This window comes from Lepisosteus oculatus, chromosome 16, assembly GCF_040954835.1.
Source record: "Lepisosteus oculatus isolate fLepOcu1 chromosome 16, fLepOcu1.hap2, whole genome shotgun sequence".
NCBI lineage: Eukaryota > Metazoa > Chordata > Actinopteri > Semionotiformes > Lepisosteidae > Lepisosteus > Lepisosteus oculatus.
In genome coordinates this window covers 2,254,591-2,273,424 of record NC_090711.1, presented here as the reverse complement: position 1 = coordinate 2,273,424, position 18,834 = coordinate 2,254,591, and the positions used below count along the sequence as shown (strand labels likewise).

The 18,834-nt window shown below is 50.4% G+C and overlaps 2 protein-coding genes across 13 annotated transcripts; both read left to right on the top strand.

Annotated features, from left to right (window-relative positions):
• Positions 1-257: 257 nt before the first annotated feature.
• neurl2 (neuralized E3 ubiquitin protein ligase 2) lies at positions 258-1,549 on the top strand. The gene is made up of 2 exons (XM_006639655.3): positions 258-962; positions 1,332-1,549. Exons 1-2 carry the CDS (start codon positions 269-271, stop codon positions 1,445-1,447), a joined length of 810 nt encoding a protein of 269 aa, XP_006639718.1. The 5' UTR covers positions 258-268; the 3' UTR covers positions 1,448-1,549.
• A 1,217-nt stretch (positions 1,550-2,766) lies between these two features.
• ncoa5 (nuclear receptor coactivator 5) lies at positions 2,767-18,819 on the top strand. 12 transcript variants are annotated; one of them, XM_069179543.1, is made up of 11 exons: positions 2,767-3,038; positions 6,866-7,141; positions 10,494-10,601; positions 12,107-12,170; positions 13,527-13,760; positions 14,735-14,889; positions 15,383-15,563; positions 15,910-16,112; positions 16,797-17,001; positions 17,166-17,257; positions 17,369-18,819. In XM_069179543.1, the coding sequence occupies exons 2-11, from the start codon at positions 6,979-6,981 to the stop codon at positions 18,112-18,114; spliced, it is 2,151 nt and encodes a 716-aa protein (XP_069035644.1). In that variant the 5' UTR covers positions 2,767-3,038; positions 6,866-6,978; the 3' UTR covers positions 18,115-18,819. The 12 variants fall into 12 exon arrangements, with proteins under 12 accessions (XP_069035644.1, XP_069035647.1, XP_069035646.1 ...); XM_069179546.1 differs by having other exon boundaries at positions 2,768-3,038; positions 15,410-15,563; XM_069179545.1 differs by having other exon boundaries at positions 2,768-3,038; positions 15,913-16,112.
• The last annotated feature ends 15 nt before the right edge of the window (positions 18,820-18,834 follow it).

Sequence of the window (18,834 nt, the reverse complement as noted above, 5' to 3'; positions counted from 1 at the left end):
GTGTCTTGTGCACGGGGCCTGGGAAGTCCTCCAGCGTTCAGGGAGTCCTGTTATCACTGCCCTCTCCCGGGCCTTTTATGGAGACCTCAAGTCCGCCCCCCCTCCCCCAGTCTCCTCTGTCCCCCACAGCACTCTGCCACCTGTCAGACAGCTGCAGTGACGACGCACAGAGCCCTGCGGCAGGCCTGAAATAGCCAGAGACCCGCTTGAGGCCTGCCGGAGAGGACGCAGTCGGGCCGGCGCTGAGCTGGCGGGAGAGCAGGCCCAGATGGAGGGCTTCGCCGGGCGCTTCCTGGAGTTCCACCCCGTCCACGGCGCCAACGTCCGCCTGGATCAGGCGGGCACCCGGGCCACGCGGGTGGAGAGCTTCGCCGACGGGCTGTGCTTCAGCAGGCGGCCCCTGGCCCCTGGCGAGATCTTCCTGGTGGAGATCGAGGACAAGGAGCTGGGCTGGTGCGGACACCTGAGGGTGGGGCTGACGGCGCACGACCCCGGCGGCCTGGCCGCGGTGCCCGAGTACTCCCTGCCGGACCTGGTGGGCATGGGCGACAGCTGGGTGTTCGCCATCACCCGGAACCACAACAGGGTGGTCGAGGGAGAGGGAGAGGGAGAGGCAGAGGGGGGCAGCTCCCCCAAGAGCTTCTTCACCGACACCCACCTCCACATCGGGGGCGCGCGCATCCCCCGGGACAAGCTGGTGGGCCGCAGCCGCCCGGGCCGGTTCAGCCACATCCTGGACGACCTGTACAAGACCAACACGCTGCCCCCCACGGCCCGCCGGAGCCGCATCGGGGTGCTGTTCGTGCCCAGCGGGCGGGGCGCCGCTGACATGCACATCGTCATCAACGGGGAGGACATGGGCGCCAGCGCCAGGGGCATCCCCGCCCAGCGGCCCCTGTTCGCGGTGGTCGACGTCTTCGCCGCCACCAAGAGCGTGCGCGTGGTGCAGGTGGAGTACGGCTGTGAGTGTGGCCCGCGCGCTCTGTCTGGGGGGGCGTCCAGCAGGCCCAACCGCCTCTCGGTGAATGTCAGCAGGCTTAACCTCCCCACCTTTTTGAAAGCCCCAGAGAATGAAAAAGTGCAAATTAGTCGGTTGGTTTTCATTTGGTTATGCAAAGGACCTGCATGTTTACAAGTCCTGAGTTTTCCTGGTTAGTTTAGCATCTCTGCGACCTGATGTCTCCTCCCCTTTCACGGTGAAATGAGCAAAGACAGGGTTTGCTACAGCTTGCAGAGGCCTGCATGAAACGAGGCCCCTGCAGCAGCGAAGCCAAATCACAGCCTTTCCTGTTGGGTTTTTCTCCCTCTCACTCTCCTGTCTCTCGTCTCAGTCCCCTCTCTGCAGACCCTGTGCCGCCAGACCATTCAGAAGCACATCGTCCACAGGATGGCCCTGGACTGGCTGGAGCTCCCTGAACTCCTCAAGCACTACTGCAAGTACGAGTGACGGAGTCGGGGCGCCAGGGAACGCAGCCGGGGCTGTGCAGAAGGAGGGGCCCCCAAACCCGTGCGACAGCAAGCTCTCGTGTCCCCACTGAGCAGCCAGCAGATACCCCTCTTCCGTTACCCTGGGCGGCCCTCACACAGACAGTAGGGTGCGATCAGAGGAGCCGGTGACAGTCGCTTGGGAAGCATGTTCCTCTCGGGAGGACACGGGCCTTGATTACGGGAATCCTCCCGGAATGGCTTGGGGAAGCTTTATTCCGGAGTTGTCAGCCGTGCTCAGAGTAGGGGGTTTTTGACATTTTTGCCCTGCCCTGCACAGGACCGCCGTTTCTGAAATCATGCTCATGGAGGGTCTTCGTTTTGAACATAAAATCCCAGTCAGCTTCTGCTAATTAATTTATAATGATAGAAATATGGAGAGCTCCCGGTCAGCAGAGCAGACCCCCTGTGTGGAAGAATTGGACTGTTCTGTTCTGTTTCCGGACACTCGGGAACCAGAACCATCATTCAAGCCTGCAGTAAGCTCAACAGCCCACATGTCTTGTTTTGTCTGTCTGCTTTTTAGTGTGGAATTAACCTCAGCTCGTGCCTTATTGCAGCCTTTTCTAGTTGTGCACGAGTCCTGAATGGTATCATAACACTTGGATTTTAAAAGTACTCGGTCTGCGCTGTTGTGGTGACAAGTTTCACATTGTAAGCTTTCAACTGAATCACAACCAAGGAGTCAAGCATCAACAGGTCTGTTTCAAACTGGTTACTTTTGGCAGGAGCACCACATTAAACAATTCTACCTGTATTATCTGTAATAATTTGATACTGTGAAGTACCATGGCCTTCTCTATTGTGTTATTACCTCAGATAATTACGTCTGTCATTGGACTCTGTGTGACACTGAATATTATCAGCAAATGAACTGGGCTAAAGCATTGTTTCTCTATATCACCTGGAGATACTCATCATGATAAAGGCTTTATACGGGGTTTGTTATTAAATTCCACCGTTTAATTTGGTTTGCACAACAAAATAAAGGCATCTACACCATATTTTAATAATGCATTATTATCCATCAGAAAAATCCCTTCTGGCCATGAAAAAATAGCAGGCAAAACTGTTTAACCATTATTTTAATAACCTTAGCTTGTATTCATGTACCCTACAATAATAAATCATTTTGAAAATAGGTTTAAACGCGTTCTTCATTTAATTAAGAAGCACAGCAGTTAAGTTTTTGGTAATTCGGTTACGACAGTTATCAATAAAGTTATTCTCACTCTTTCTACGGACAGACATATTTACAATATCATAATAATGATAAATTCGTATGCTTTGTTGTGTATTTAGGAGCTATAGCCTTCACGCAGAACTGACCCTGCTCAACGTTGCCAAGAGACTGTCTTACGCTACATAGCAACGGCGCGGCGCTAGCGTAAAGCAGGTTGAAACTGTAGTAAATAAGCAAACTGAAAGAAGTGTACTCGCGCTGTAGAGGGAAGCGTTAGGAGATGAGAAGTAGGTCTTTGGTCCGTTTTTGAACATTAATACTACCAAAAACCCAGGGGGAAACGGGCGAATTTACAATTTACGGATTAAAGGTAAGAGCTTATTCTATTAATATGGTTTTTTGAAGCGGCCGGGCTGGTTCATTTGTCTTGTTTCCTTTTAAACCAAAAGTGAAACAGCCGGAACTTTAATATCCAATTTTTTGTAAAAAAAAAAAGATCTCGGGAGGCCATTTCCCTCTTCCCCGTGTAATTTCTGATTTCAGCATCTCATAACTTGACTAGTTCATTCCCCTCGCGTCGCGGCTGGAGGGTCTCGTTGTTCATATTTCTGGCGTCGCCGCCGACGACATTTTAAATGATGAAACCGTTGTTGACGCGTTATTTTATTTATTTAATCCCCCCCCCCAACACCCTTCCCCTATTTCTACGCGAGTCTTTCGGTCTCTGGGGTGAAGCGGGCCACCGAGGCGTCAGGGGCGGGTTCGGGCCCTGTGAGGTGGGGTTGTTCCGCCGCCGGTGAACCCGAGCCCTGAGCCCGGCTCGGCTCTTCTCCGCTCAAAATGGCGGCGGCGGCTTGTCTGCTGGTCGGCTCGTGCGGGCGGGCGAGCGGGGGCGGCGGCGCGAGCGGCTGTCCGTGTGGTGCGCGAGGTGGTGGGGAGGGGGGCGCGCGCGCGCCCGAGAGGGTCCTGATCGTTTCAGAACCCGAGTTTGTTTTATTTCTTCTTTTTTTTTTAACACCTTTTGTTTTCGCGTCTTCGTCAAAGGAATGATGCGGTGTTGTTGTTTTTTTTTGAATGAATGACAGGGACAAGAGGGGTGTATATCTATCTATGTGTGTGTGTGTTGTGCGGGGAAGGACGTAGAGGGTGGTGGTGTTTTTTTTTTCCTCCTAAAATGGAAGTCGCGACCACGACGGCGTTTCTCCGAGAGACTGGGGGGCCTCTTGTTGGCTTCGAGCCCCGGGCAGCGCGTCTTCGGCCGGGGCCTGGACGCGGGTGGTGCAGCCGCGGTTGTTTCCTGGGTGGCGGCCGAGCTTGGCGGCTGCCAGGGCGGGCTGGGGCTGCCCGCCTGCTCGCTCTCTCCCTCCCTCCCTCCGTGCGTCTCCGAGTCCGAGAAAAACAGGGATGAAAATGTTTTTTTTTTTCCCCGTTCTCTCAGCACTCAAAAGGTTTGTTTCTGTCGCGGCGCTTTTCCTCAAGACGGGAGTCTTCCCGGAGGTTTGCAGCCCGGCCGGTGTCGCTAGGGCTGTCGTGGAGAAGCGCCGTGTTGTTGCTTTTTTTTCCCCCGGCGGCACAGTCTCTGCGACCAACAAATAAGCGAATCTTCAGCTGTGAACCGGGCCTGACGCCTTCCCAGTTCAGCCCAGTCAGCAGCCCGTCGGCTTCATGTGTTGGCTTGTGTCAGTCACCGGAATAACGAAGTATAAGCCCGTTTTCTTTTCTGAGGACTCTCGGATCTGTTCCTTCGAAGCTGTGGTGTGTTTTTAAGTAACACGGTTCTTCTGCGGTGCCGAGATGATGTTTGGGGGTTTGGGGAGGCGGTGTGATCCGCGCTGGCCTTGCAGGTGTCGGAAGGGCTGCCGGAGAGTGCTGGTCCGATCTGACCTGTGTGTTAGTCTTGAGGGGGACCGACCTGACCGGACCTGGGCTTTTTGGTTGGGTTTTATCCAGGGTCATTAGGCAGGTATGTGTAACTAGTGTACGAAAAACCGCCATGATTAAGTGAAAGAAAACAATTACCAGAATTAAAAAATCAAGACAAATTCAAATAGTTATTTATTTTAACACGCACCGTTTACAATCCACAATGCCTGGCCTGCAGAAATTAACGCCCTGAAAGCCATGTGTCCCTCTCAAGAATACAACTCACCTGCATTGCATAGCCAACCTTGCAGGGTAACAGCAGTCCTGTAAGTCTGGTGAAGACATGCTGCTTGTTGACAGCATGGCAGTGTACAGGGAGAAACAACACAATGAAATTCCGCCTGTGCTCATTTAGGAGCTCATTTAGAAAAGACATAAACGAAAACCCTCGATTTTGTGGCAGAATACAGAACATTCTAGATCTAGGTGTTTTGTCAACAGGCAGGTTATACCTTTCCCACTTTTAATGCATACCCACTGATTTCATCTTGTGGATATCCAGGCAGGTGTGAAAAGTATGTAAGAAAATGTAGTTTCTCTGCCGTGCGGCTAAGAAGATCTAATAAGTCGCATGTGAATAAATAAGGTTTGTGACTGGAGCAAGACAGCGTGGACAGGTGGTGGGTGTCCGTCTGGTGCCCCTAGTGTGGTGTGAGCTGTAGCCACGCATGTCTGGAAGAGCCTGGCTCTACAGCCCAAGCATGCACGAGGAAATGGTTGTTACTGAAGGGGCTTTATCTGAACATTGTTCCTCAAATCTGTTGGCAAAAGCTGACAAAGCCCCCTGTTTCTACAGCGTGATCAGGAGTGGATATTGGAGGAAAGTGTTGTCAACCACTTAAACCCCCTAAACCACTTTAAAAAAAAATGCTTTAAATTTGACCGGGGAGCTGTACCGAGCAAGGAGGGGTTCGTTTTTTCAGTGTGGAATTAAAATATAAAATATAATTGCACGCTCATAACAAAATCAATCTGGAAGGAGAAATGCAGGGTGTTGGGATTCAGTGTCCTGCAAAAGGGAAACGTTTGCGTTGTCTGAGTCACTTCAGTACCACGAACTGTGCTCAGTAGCACAAGCCCCGAGTTAGTCCCGGCACGAGATGTTGAAAGGTTATTCAGCTCTTTTATCTTTTATTCAGCATTCTGGATTGCATTTTTGCATGTTAAATTTCCCACGCTCCAGCTTTTGTTCGGAAGAGGATACAAGCTCATTCGGCATACTGAAGGAGACCCTGGAAATTATAGTTCTGTGCACGAAGCCGAAAACTGTCACGAATATGTTTTCTCATTCGACGGTGTTGTCTCCTGTGATACAAGATGTGTGTTGGACTGCCGGAATAAACATAAACAGTGGCTATCGGTTAATTTGATATCCTGTGTGTTTTCATTTCGATTTGCATTTCTCTCTTTTCCTGGTTATTTATGGCACAGAAATACATTTTTAAACCTCCCTCCTCCCCCATCTCCTTTGGTGTGTATGTGGACAATACCAAGTGTACCTCTTTCATATTGCTTTCATCTGTGCGAGGAGGAAATGGTCACTGCTGGATATCTTAAGCAATTTTGACGCTTTTATGAGTTTAGCAGAAGGCAAGACTGAAACTTAGTGGGTCTCTTTTTTTTTTTTTCTTTTTTCACGTTGAGGGGTAGAAATTGAGTTGCTCGGATCCGTCGTGGATTTTGGTTTAAATATTTGGAATAGACGTCCCTCCATTTTCCGTGATTTACAAACTGCGAGGAACGGTGCGTCATCTAATTGTGATGTTGAACATGAGTCCAATAAATAAAGATTATTTTTAATATCTTGCTTTCAAAATGTGGTTAATTCGCATCGGTTCACTGTCCTTTTTTTGCCATAATTCGTTTTCCTCGTTTCAGAGAAAAGTACCATCCATACCGTGGTTCTGTTTTCATTTTTGCCTGCTTTCCTTCGCCTTGTGACTTTGTGCTGCGTCCTTCGTCGTTTCCCATCACACCGTTGCGGCACGAGGTGGTGTGTATTTGATCTTGGCGACCGGGCCTGTAAGGTGGCGCTCCAACCGAGAGAACGAAACGGAACCGGGTGAATAAGATAGCGTTTCGTCCCGTGACCGGGTTCCGATCAAGCTCATATTTTCCTCATTCTCGTTCAAGGCGATTTTTCCCCAAAAAAATAAATTAAAAAAAAATTCTGTTGTTATCTCCTTTTGTCGTACTTGGTGGAGAGGCCTGACCTGTGGAATTTTATTCATTTTCTTTCTTCCTTTCCCGTTTTGGCACGCTGATATATTTTAGGACCTGGAGTAGTAGGCGAGTAATATAAGCGCGCGGGACGGGCACAAAAAAGCGGAGAGGCGGACAGGCCCGGCGCTCTGGTCAGCGGAGCGCGGTCGCGCCGGCGGGTAGAGATGTCTCGCAGACGGAGTCGCAGCGGGAGCCCCTCCCACCACACCACCAACAGCAATGACCCGCGGGACCTGGAGAGGAGAATTTTTGTGGGGAATTTGCCCACCACCCTCATGGACAGGAAGGACCTGGAAGACCTGTTCAGGCCCTACGGAAAGATCAACGGTTAGTAGTGTGACGCTACGGTGTCGTTGTATTTTTATTTTATTTTTCCTGTCCCGTCAAAAATCCCGTCTGAACGCGTCTCGGTGTTGTGCGGACCCGACCGCTGCGATGCGGCTTCACCTCGCCAGGCCTGTTGACCACACCCCCCACCCGTAGTGCTCATGAATGGGCCTGCCTTCCTCGGCCCAGCTTTCTAGTGTAAATGTAGATTAAGGGCCGGATACTAAACTTGTATCCTCTCCATCCCACACTTGCTGTAACAGGGCAGCCTGCAAAATATCTTGACTCCGTCAGTCCTAAAATTAAAATACTCATCTCAAATCTTATCATCCCAGACTTAAAAAAAAAAACGTTTTTTTTTTACTGTTTTAATTTAGTATGAACCTTTTAGGATTATAGATCACAAAAAAAGGTTATCTTGTAGCTTCCAGATTGAATCGCATTTTAACAGTGTTAGTTTTTCGTGAATGGTTTGCGAAGACTGATGAGTTAAAAAATAGAGCTAATGCACATTGTCCTACTAGAGACCCTTTCACCCAGTGCCTTGTTCTGCCAGCTGAAACAGCAGTGCTGATCCGGACACAGGAGACAGGCAAATAATTTTGAAGTTTTCCTTTCATTTTCCCACTTTATTTAATTTGTTTTGGAGTTTTGACCTCCACGGCCAACTTCAGACTTGAGAAGTATTTGTCCGTTTCCATGGAGGTGTCTTCAGTGTTGTTAGTCAGAGCAGCCCAAGAACTGTTGCTGTGAATGTAAGATCATCTCGATAAAAGGAGCAAGCAGACTGTGCAGAGCAGTCAAGCCGTTGGTCATAAGACCCAGTTGAGTTAAGGAAACAGGCTATCCAGATAATTCATTTTTTTTGTAAATATATATTTTTGTTTTCTGTTGTAGTCCACTAAGATTAAATAGATTTTGATGCAGTGTTCTGAGAAATATTGAGTCGATAAGTTTTTCAAAATCAGAGCTGACAGTGTCAAGGTTTTATTAATTATTCTGTTCTGTACCAGTTCCAGAGGGCAAAGGATGACTGTGACTGCGAGGAAAGTTCTGCAGCTGAATTGATGTAAACAGTATTTAAGTAAAAGAAATGCATTGCAAACATACAAATATCTGTCCCCTAGCAATTAAACCGAATGTGTGCAAGTAATCAAGAAATATCTGCTGGATTGCCATTTATCAGAAGCACATTGCTGCCATCAAAAAATGTTATTGTGACAGTTCTTGTAAACGCATGATAATCATCACGGAAATATAACTTTTTTTTTGTGAAGTGGTGTACTTCAGTCAGTTTTTTGTATGTGATTTATCATACTGTCAATGTGGAAAGTAAATGAACTTTGTATCTGAGGCTATTTCTTTTTTGTTAAGCTTACTGTGTTAAACTAACCCCATGTAGTCTTTAAGTTTAAAATTAATTCCATTTGTTGTTTGGTCATATGCAATAACAGGCTGGTGTGTGTGTTATACTGGTTGATCTCGCGTTCAGTCTGAAGATTGCCTTGTGTAGTCAACCGTAGGTCGGAAAGTAGCCATATATACCCTGCGTTACAGGGGCATTTTCACAAGCAAAATTTTACATGTTCTAGCTGAGTTTGTCATAAATATAAAGGCCTTTTCAACTTCAGAAGTCAGAATTTACAGTGTGGAGCTTGAAGTAAACATTGCTTGGTGTGTGAATAACTGGAGTAGAATCAAGATCACAAAATGGATGGACCATAACTGCAAGCAAAGCTGAAAGGTGTCCATAGTCAAAAGTAATGCAAAATGTGATCTTGCTTTGTGATCTGTATGAGGATGGATGAAAGAATGAGAATCTCAGCAAATTCCTTAATAAGGCATTTACTACCCTTTTGGCTAAGGTGAGCATTATTGAGTGAGCTGCTTATGTTTTGGACTAGATAAGTTTCAGTACTGTACTTCTGTGCTTCCTCTTGTGTGTTAAAAGTTGCAGATTTGAACCACAGGTACAAAAGTGTGGCAAAAACACACTGCTGGACTACTAATGTAGCAGAGCCCCTTATTCTCCTCTGTCCCCCTGAGAGAGAGTTGTCTTCCTTGTAGCCTGTTCCTGTCAGATCTGGGAAGCTGTTTAAAGCTGGGCCCCTCTTCAGTCCTGGACTGGGAGGCCTCTGAGGTAAACCAGGTTGCAGATGCACCGGGTGGACCAGTAGGTGGCGCAGTATTTTCAAAACAAAGCCAGGATGTGGTGACAGCTGTAGGCGGTACTGTCCTTCAGAGGAGCTGCAAAGCAAAGTTGTGCCTGCTTGGTTATTAAAGATATTAAACACCGTGGGAGTGTTCAGAACAGGACTGCTGCTGGTCCTGGCTGAATTCATGCAGGGTTTGTATAGGTTCTCCTCCCTCCGTTCCCCCTTAATTCCGTGGGTGAAGCAGTCTCTCATTTCTCCACCTGATCTGTGTCCTGGAGCAGCTGCCTTGTGTTCAGTGGGGGTGAAGTGGGTCCCCTTCTCTATGGGAACCATTTTGGGGTGCAAGAGATTATTTAATCCTAACCCCGCAAATGAAGATCCTCCTGAGGGAGAGCTGCAAGTTGTTGTAAGCAGAATAGGAAGCACTTTGTACACTAAATGAGACAAATCTCATTGGTTTTTATACGTGCTAAAACTATAGCTTTTTACAGAACTGAGCTTGCAGTATAGTTTAAATACACGTTCAGATTGTGGCAGAGATAAATTGCCTTTGCACAGACCAGCTTTCCTTTTTTAAAGCAGTTTGTACATCTTGCTTGTATGCCTCTGTTGTCTAATCAGGATAATCAAGGGAAAATCTGACTCGGATCAGGTGTCTCAAACATATTAAAGCAAAGAAACTCGCAGCAAAATGTACTGATACAGATTTTAAGACTTGGGTGCGAGAGAATCAGTTTCAGATTTATGTCTTAAAAGTATTTCAAGGTCTTATTAAATGCATCAATGCTTTTTAAATGCTTTTTCTAAAAGTGTGTGAGTTCTTTAACCCGAAATGGACAGGAATGACTTTTCTTTTTCCCCATAACATTGTAGTGTTTCAGCCAGCAGAGAGCACTCTGAAGGGTACATTGATGTGCCAGACCAGGCTCTCCCGTCTCTAGTCAGAACTGCTGCTGCTGGAACAAACCTCAAACTTTGAAAATGTTGAGAAAGCAAAGAAATGCTCTAGGAAAAGCGTCATGCTTGTGTAAAGACATTGGTTTTTATTAATATATTCCAGAATGAAAAGGTCAAAATTCTTTGCCTGTCACCTTGAGCCATGCTGGCAGACTTTGCACACTGTGTCCTTGTGGATAACTGGCATCATGCTGTAGGTGTGGGAATGTTTAAAAGAGAAAAACCGCTTCTCTTTCCAGCCCTGTCCATGTTCCGCGGGTACGGATTTGTGCAGTTTGAGCGGGCCGAGGAGGCAGAGGCGGCAAAGGCTGGACAAACCGGTCGCATTTATAGAGGTTATAAACTAGGTAAGACTTCACTGGCACCGGGTTCGAGTCTCCCCCACGGAGAGCGGCGCTTGCCGGCTTGTGGTAAATATTCCACCCCTGCTGTCTGTAATTGGAAAAAACATGTACGGCGCTGTAAAGCTCAGGGCTATTTTCGACAGTTTCTCATGGTCTGTATTTTAAATGTGAGACTTTAGAAAAGCATATTTTTTGTTTGTTTGATGTTTTATAATTAAAAAAATGTAAAATATGTGCTTGTGGCATTTCTATCAAGGGTTCCGGTCATTTCAACGCAGCTGCAGTGAAGATTTTAATGTCTGCGTCTTATTTTCTGTTTGCTTCAATTTCATTTTTCGCAAAAGAATGAACGGATGTACTCTTAAAGGACCAGGAACCTGTCAGGCAAACGGGTTCTACAGACACCGCTGAGACAAACGAGTTTCAGAAGAGTTTCATCTCTGTCTAAAGCCGTTGAATGTTGCTTCTCCTCGTCGTTTTTAAGGAAAAGCCAGTAGAGGGTTTTGCGTCACGGTAATTAAAAGGGGGAGTAAAACTGAAAAGCCTGTAGCCTCAGAGACATTACTTTCTGGTGATGTTTTCAGTGCCAGGCTTGAAGAACACTCCAGTGCACTTTCTCATGGCTGAGAGTTTTCTTCTGGGTCTGAAATGAGAGACGTGTTATTTGTATGTATATTTGATATTTATATTTTAAAAGTTTCTTCCATGACACTTGAATATATGGTGAATTAAAAAGCATATGAGCACTGTGGTCGCATTTGCTTCCTGATGGGGGGGGGATATTTCATTTCTCCCCCAGTCGCAAAATCCTGGATTTTTGAAGCTTCAGTCATTTCACATGCACCTTGAAAATATAATATCAGAGCTTTTTGGATGCAGTTATTGCTGTCAGATAATTTTATGGTAGTTGTGAAGTATGAATTTGACGTTGGAAGATGTGAAACTTGCTCTGAAGGTTGTTAAAAATGTGTCAAGATGCCAAACGAAACAAAAGGTCACTCCCTTTTCTCTGTGTGTGTATGTATACAAACATGTATATGTATTGCTTTAGAAACCTTCGATAAGTTACTACCGCAATACAAAACCGAATAATTTAATGGTTTCGGAGGTCACTGTACTTAACATCCCCAGTTTTCCTGGTGGGATGAATTTGTACTTTCAGGTGTACTCTTTAAAACCTGGATTCCCCCAGGGGAGCAGAAGGACCCTAAACACGAGTAGTTCAAAGGTTTAAATCAAACTCTGTAAAATATTAAAATATCTGACAAATTTTAAAGCAGTTCTATAGATTTTGCCGAGAAGATCCATGTATCTTGTGTACTTTTCAAGATGCAAGAAACACTCGGTTATAAACGTCCCTAGCTGCATTTGTATGGAGAACAGGAAAAACGAGCACTATTTATCGCCCTTATTTGCTTGCGCCTCACGGTGTATTTTTTTATTTTTGCGAATCGTTTATTTTTTTAACATTATTGATGTGTTGAACGTGTGGGTTGGTTTATTTTCAGATATTAATATGGCGGCGGAGCGGCGGCAGAATAAAGCTCATTCCCGACAGAGCCCCCCTCGCAGGTAAAGTAACGCTGACAGGTGACACGCTGCGTGTGGAGAAGCAGGGGCGAGAGCCACCCGCCTCCGGTGACCCAGCCCGCCGGGCCCGTCCTGCGCGGCGACCCGGTTCGCTCGGACGCGGTGCTTCTCGCAGCCTCCTGTCGCTGGCGCTCACGGGACGATCCCAGCAGTGGACGGGTTTTTATCTGCGATCTGTTCTGTACGTGGTGATGCTCTAGCCCCGCGTCTGTCTTGGATACGACTACAATTTATCTCTTTATATATTTTCTCTCCTGTTGCGGGAGCCTGAATCGATCGTACCGAGTTAAATCCGCGCAAAATTTTGATTTCCCGTCTTTTATGAGCCTCTGAAGATCTGACCACCTCCAAGTCTGTTTTGAACCCCCTTTTTAAAAAAACAAAAACATCGTTTCCAGCCACCGGTGCGTTGATGTGCACACCAGAGGTTTCTCTTGACCTCTGCAAGGAGATATTTGTAATTATAAACGGATGGCACGGAAGGAGAGTACATCACGGATGTACGTGAACAGGAGATGCTCTGGAATAACGATCATCATTTCACTGTTGCGTTTGAAGACCCGTTTCTCTGGAGTATTTCCATTCATCGCTACGCGTGGAATCTCGTATGATAAGATGGAGACGAGTCGGCCCTTGCGTGGGCAGCTGTAGCATTTCACTGCGTTGGGAAAACGGGAGGCGGAAAATGAGTTTCCTAATGGAAAAGATAAGAGAACACTCGTTTTTTTTTCCTTTCTTCTTGCAAGGACTGGGGAAGTCTTTCCAGAGCCCGCTCCGATTCTCTCTGCTCTGCGGGAGGCTTTTCGCCAGAACTAAATGCTTCAGGTCCGATTTGTAACGGGAAACGACCAGACTGCGCGCGTAAAACTTTTTTACCCCATCATTTTAAAATGTGAAAATCTTGACCATATCCAGTTTGCTTTGTTTGGGTGCAGTATTTTCCCAGGCCGGAGAATAATGACTTTCCCGTCATTATGAACTCCGAGCTGCTGCACTAAGGCGCTTACAGTTCGGAAGAGGCTGGGGGCGCTTCCCGGGGGTCAAACTGAGTCCGTGGAGCGGCCGCTAGTTCCGGCATGAGCTCGGCGCGTTGGGGTCCGAGGAATGACGCTGGAGCTGGACTGGACGTGGCCGGACGGCTCAGCCCTCTCCAGCTCCGAGCCGGGTCCCCCTCGGTCCGGCCGGCTGTCCTGCTCCAGCTCTCCCGCTCCGGGGGCTGCTGACCGCTCGTCTCTCTCTTTGGGGTGTTTTTTTTAATCTATATTAATAAATGAAGGAGACTCTCCACCTGCGTGCGGCGCCCGCCCCCTGACTCGTGCCGCTCCCCCCCCCCCCCAGGAATCCGTACGGCGGCTACGGCGACGCCAGGGAGCCCCGCGAGCGCTCGCGCTCCCCGCCGCGCGCCCGGGACTCGCGGGACCACAGGGACGGCCGGGACGCCCGGGACTTCCGCGAGCCGCGCGGCAGCCACCCGCGCGAGCACGAGCCGCGGGAGCCCCACTTCGACCGCTACCGCAGCTCGGAGGGGCGGGACAAGGACCCCCGGGGCGACCCCCGCGACCCGCACTACAGGTGAGTGGCCCCGAGGGGCGGACGTTGGCGCCCCCTTGTGTGAGAAGCGTTTCGGGCAGCTGGGTGGCGGGCCGGGAGCCGTGCGTGTCCCCTCCGCCCTCTCTCTCGGTTCAAGGTGCTTTATTAGCGTGGCCGGTGGGCGCGATCAGCGTTGCCAACGCAAGCACAAATAATGAAGTTCACATGAAACAAAACAAAAAATAAAAGTACACTCTCTCTCCCTCCCTCCCTCCCTCCCTCTCCAGGGCTGCATTTCCTCTTCGCTGTGCATCCCTTTAAAGTGTGTTTCGTTACTCCTTAAAAGGTTGTGAAACGTGTTGGCGGTTAGCGCGATGTTTCGTCTGTCGTGGGCTTGGCTTCTGTGTTGCGAGGGGCTGCTCCTGTCGTGACGTGAGGTCTCGGGTTTAGTAGAGAGCTGTGGAACAGCCTTTATAGAAGTCGGGGAGCGGGTGTGACCGAAGTAACCGCTCTAGTATTTGGCTCCTCCGTGCGGGGCTGCTTCTCTCTGTTGTTAATGGTGGTGGAGAAGGTGACTCTGTCCCAGCATGTACACAGTTCACATCGCCGGGTCGTTAGCCTGACGTGAATGAAGAGAACTGTTCCAACCATGTCCAATTCAGAACCCTGTTCTTATTCACATTTTCAGTTGTTTATGTGATGTAGATTTTGCTTGCATGGGAGTATTTCTGTGCGTGTTGCATTGCTGCTTAATGAAGTTAATGTAGACCCCCAGTTGAAGTCCCAGTAACAGCACTTAAATCCAGAAGTATGGATTTAAAAAACAATCTCGATTGTAAATTTGTCAGTACAGTGTGTAACGGGGCTGTAGAAACACCTGTGTACACTGAGGTGTTGGTGTTGAACCCTTGTTGTCTATTTGGTGAAATAGTGAGGGGAATTCACTTCCTTTGTAGAGTGTGGCCTAAGGTGTGTAACGTAGTTTGATTTTTGTCTCCCTTGCATGACTCTGAAAGTGAAGCGTTTCTAAAGTCGTTCTCTGGAAATCGATTGCTTGGCAGAGATGAAGAGTACGAGCGGTACTACCGCGACGACGACTATTACCGCAGGAAAGAGGACCCCTACCCAGATCGCTGCAGGGACTCCTGGAATGGCAGGAGGGACTCCGAAGGTACGCTGGCTCGCCTTTCCTCTTCCTAAGCCGTCGGGACTGCAGGGGGGTGTCGGCGGGTTTGTCTACACGCCCCTCCCCGCCGCGGAAACCGTGTGCCCTGTGCAGTGAGCGTGTGCCCTGTGCCCTGTTCCCTGTGCAGTGAGCGTGTGCCCTTTGCCCTGTTCCCTGTGCAGTGAGCGTGTGCCCTGTGCAGTGAGCGTGTGCCCTGTGCCCTGTGCCCTGTGCAGTGAGCGTGTGCCCTGTGCCCTGTGCAGTGAGCGTGTGCCCTGTGCAGTGAGCGTGTGCCCTGTGCCCTGTTCCCTGTGCAGTGAGCGTGTGCCCTGTGCAGTGAGCGTGTGCCCTGTGCCCTGTGCCCTGTGCAGTGAGCGTGTGCCCTGTGCCCTGTGCAGTGAGCGTGTGCCCTGTGCCCTGTGCAGTGAGCGTGTGCCCTGTGCAGTGAGCGTGTGCCCTGTGCCCTGTGCAGTGAGCGTGTGCCCTGTGCCCTGTGCAGTGAGCGTGTGCCCTGTGCCCTGTGCAGTGAGCTGTGCCTCGGCTCTTCCAGATGACCGCCCCCGGGCGGAGGAGCGCCGGCGCAACGAGCTGTATCGGCAGTATTACGAGGAGCTGCAGCGGCGCTACGACTCGGAGCGGCCCGTCGACTGCTCGGTCATCGTGGTGAACAAGCAGCAGAAGTGAGTCCCTATCACGGGCCGCCTGCTGGGGCCTCAGGATCGTCTGCTTTTGCTGTGGTGCCGCCCTTCCTCTTCACTGCGCACAGTCAGGCCAGGGACAGAACCGCCTGGAGCTTGTCTGAGGCGTTCTTCTGGCTTATTGAATCTGAAATGTACCTTGTTCAGGTCGGAGGGGAGAGGCTGTTAGTGACAGTTCTGCTTTTCCAGAGCACCCTAGAGAGGGGTGGGTATAGGTCAGTGGGGTCGAGAAATGTCAGGAACAGTCGACCTTATTTTATTTTTTTTTCTTCCCTTAACCCCCCCCTCCCCGCCCCCCCGCGGCGTTCCTTGTGTTCGCCCCTCTCTGCAGGGAGTATGCGGAGACAGTGGGGCGCAAGGTGCGGGACCTGGGCATGGTGGTGGACCTGATCTTCCTGAACACGGAGGTGTCGCTGACGCAGGCGCTGGAGGACGTGGGGCGCGCGCGCACCCCCTTCGCCATCATCATCACCCAGCAGCACCAGGTGCACCGCTCCTGCACCGTCAACATCCTCTTCGGCACTCCCCAGGGTAGGTGGGGTCCCCTGTCCGCGTGGCCTTCCACCGGCTCCGGAAAACTGCCTTCCGGAAGTGTTCTCCGGCGGGAGTGCAGGCGCTGCTACCGGACACTCGGCATCGAAGGAAATGTCACTTGTCGTCAGGAAAATGACTAGACTTTATTGTAGCCCGTGACAGAATTGTAACGGACATGACATGGGTCATCATCGGGGGCCTACTGTAGACGTCACAGGCTAGATATTCAGGGGCTTCAGTCACCTCATCACTTGACTTGGACTGATGAGCTCTCCGACTGGTGAAGCGACTGAGTGCATCGCTGTCGGTCGTGAATGATTCATTCAATCACAAGTGACATCTAAAACATTTAATTGCTATCCGAAATTCAGTTTCTTTCTAAAACGTGCTTCGTTTCCTTGTGATACTCGGGATCTCTTAGTAGCGCCGTATTCACGAGTAGTTTTGCGGTTGTAAGCGATCATGACCACCTGGAAGGTCGTGGGTTCAAGCCCAGGGTGGGAGACTTGTTTTGTAGCCGTGAGCGAGGAGCTTCTCTCGGATTGTGTCAGTGAAAGCTGTGGCTTCGTCAGCCTCGTTTCTCTCAGGCTGGTGTTGGCGTGTCTCGAGCCCTGGATCCCGTCGGCAGAGTGCCGTGAGGGGGCTGTCTAACCCGGCGCTGTCTGTCCTGGCTCCTCTCAGAGCACCGCAACATGCCCATGCAGGACGCCATGGTGCTGGTGGCGCACAACTACGACCTGTTCAAGGCCGAGCACCGGGACAAGGAGCGCGAGGACATCGCCCGGAAGGCCGCCAAGATGGCGGACGACGTGCTGATGAGGGAGCACGAGCGCGACGGCCACCCCATCTCCCTGCAGCCCATCGTCACGCTGCTGTCCGAGGGCCGGTGAGTGGCAGCAGCCCCCAGCCTGCCTCCCGCCCCTGAAGAGGGAGGCTGGGACACCCGGGCCTGAATGTCCGCGCGGCCTGGCCCGTCCGCCCCGCGCGTCCCTGCCGTGCCTTATTCACAGCCGCGGTTCGGACCCTCGTCACCGTCTCGTGTGCCCTCAGGTTCCTGACCCTGGAGGAGCTGGACCGGCTCATCGACTACTTGAGAGACAAGAGAGAGCGGCTGCTGCGCAGCACCAGCGACCCTCACGCAGGCAGGCAAAACGTCGCCCTTCAGCTCTCCAGCCGTTAGAATGACGTTTTTGATTCCCCGGCTGTGTGCAGACCAGCGTGGACTCAGTGTGGTTTTTATTCCTCCTCTGCAGGCTCTCGGCCCTCTGCTGCGCCCTCCGCCTTGGAGCCCCCGCCTCCCTCCCAGAGCCTGGCCGGCGCCTCGCACGCGGCTCACGGGGCTCACGGGGCTCACACGGCCCGCCCCGTGCACTCCTCCCTCTCCTCTCACCCCGCGCACACCCCTCACCTGCCCCCGCCCCCGGCCTCCAACCCCGCCAGCTCCTCCAGCCACCAGCAGGAGCTGCAGGCTAAAATCCTCAGCCTGTTCAACAGCGGCTCCGGGGCCCCCCCGGCCAGCACGGGGGGGTCCGCTCCCTCCCAGGGCTACTCCTCCTCGATGGGCGGCCAGTCCGCCGGTCAGCCGCCGGCGTCCATCCCTCCTCCGTCTCTCTCCAAGATGCCTCCGCCCTCCTCTCAGGACCCCAGCGTGATGGCCCCCAGGCCGGCCCTGCGCCCCCCCGTCGTGCCGCCCGGCGTGGCCCCCCCTTACGGACTGCCCCAGGGGCGCGTGTCTGCGCCGGTGGGACCCCAGCGGACGGCTGCGGGGAGCACTGGGATCAATTTCGACAACCCCAGTGTGCAGAAGGCCCTGGACACCCTAATTCAGAGCGGACCCTCCATAAACCACCTCGTCAACCCAGGCAACGCTGCAGTGCTCAGGCCGGGCCAGGGAATGGGCCAGGGAATGGGCCAGGGAATGGGTCAGGGAATGGGGCAGGGAATGGGTCAGGGAATGGGCCAGGCACCCCCAATGTCCCATTACCCACGCCACTACTGAGCACCCACGCCAGGAGTGGGCAGTGCAGTGAGGGGGTGGGGGGTGTCGGTTGAGACAGAAGGCTAAGGCAGTGCTCCTGCCAGGACGGTTGACTAATGAATTTTTTGTTAAGGTGAAATTTTAATTTTCAGGTTTTTTGTTTTTTTGTATGTTCTCTTTAATGACATGAGTACATGGAGCTTCCTCAGAGATTTCTAAGTTTAAGTTGAAGAGCGTTTTTTCCTGTTTTGTCAGTTTCTTGTAAATATTTTTTTAATCCTGGCATGTAAGCATGTACAGTGCATCTTTCTGTCATCTGCTTAGGAAGACTTTTTTTTTTAAAAGAACAGGCTCTTTTCTGTTGTAACTTAAGGATTTGTTTTCTCCCTTAGTAGCGCAAGTGGCTGAAACTTCCACGAAAGATCTGTTTAACAAGCACGATTAACAAAACCTGCTTTTGTTCTACCAGAACCCTGGGAAGTATTTAACAGCTGGTGGCACTGGATCCTCAAGATTTGGTTTGTACAAGCAGATAGTTTCACAATTACTGTAAAAGTGAATTTTTTACAACTCTTTATTGTGAAATGTAGCCAAGCAGAAGTGTCATTTAATAAAATCATGTAACAGTGCTGGATTACAGATTAATTGTAAAAGGTCAGCCTTGCAGAAGAAATACGCTGTGTTACTTTTCATTGAAGAATAAAACAAGCAATAGGTGTAATAAAATGATTTTAGTTTATT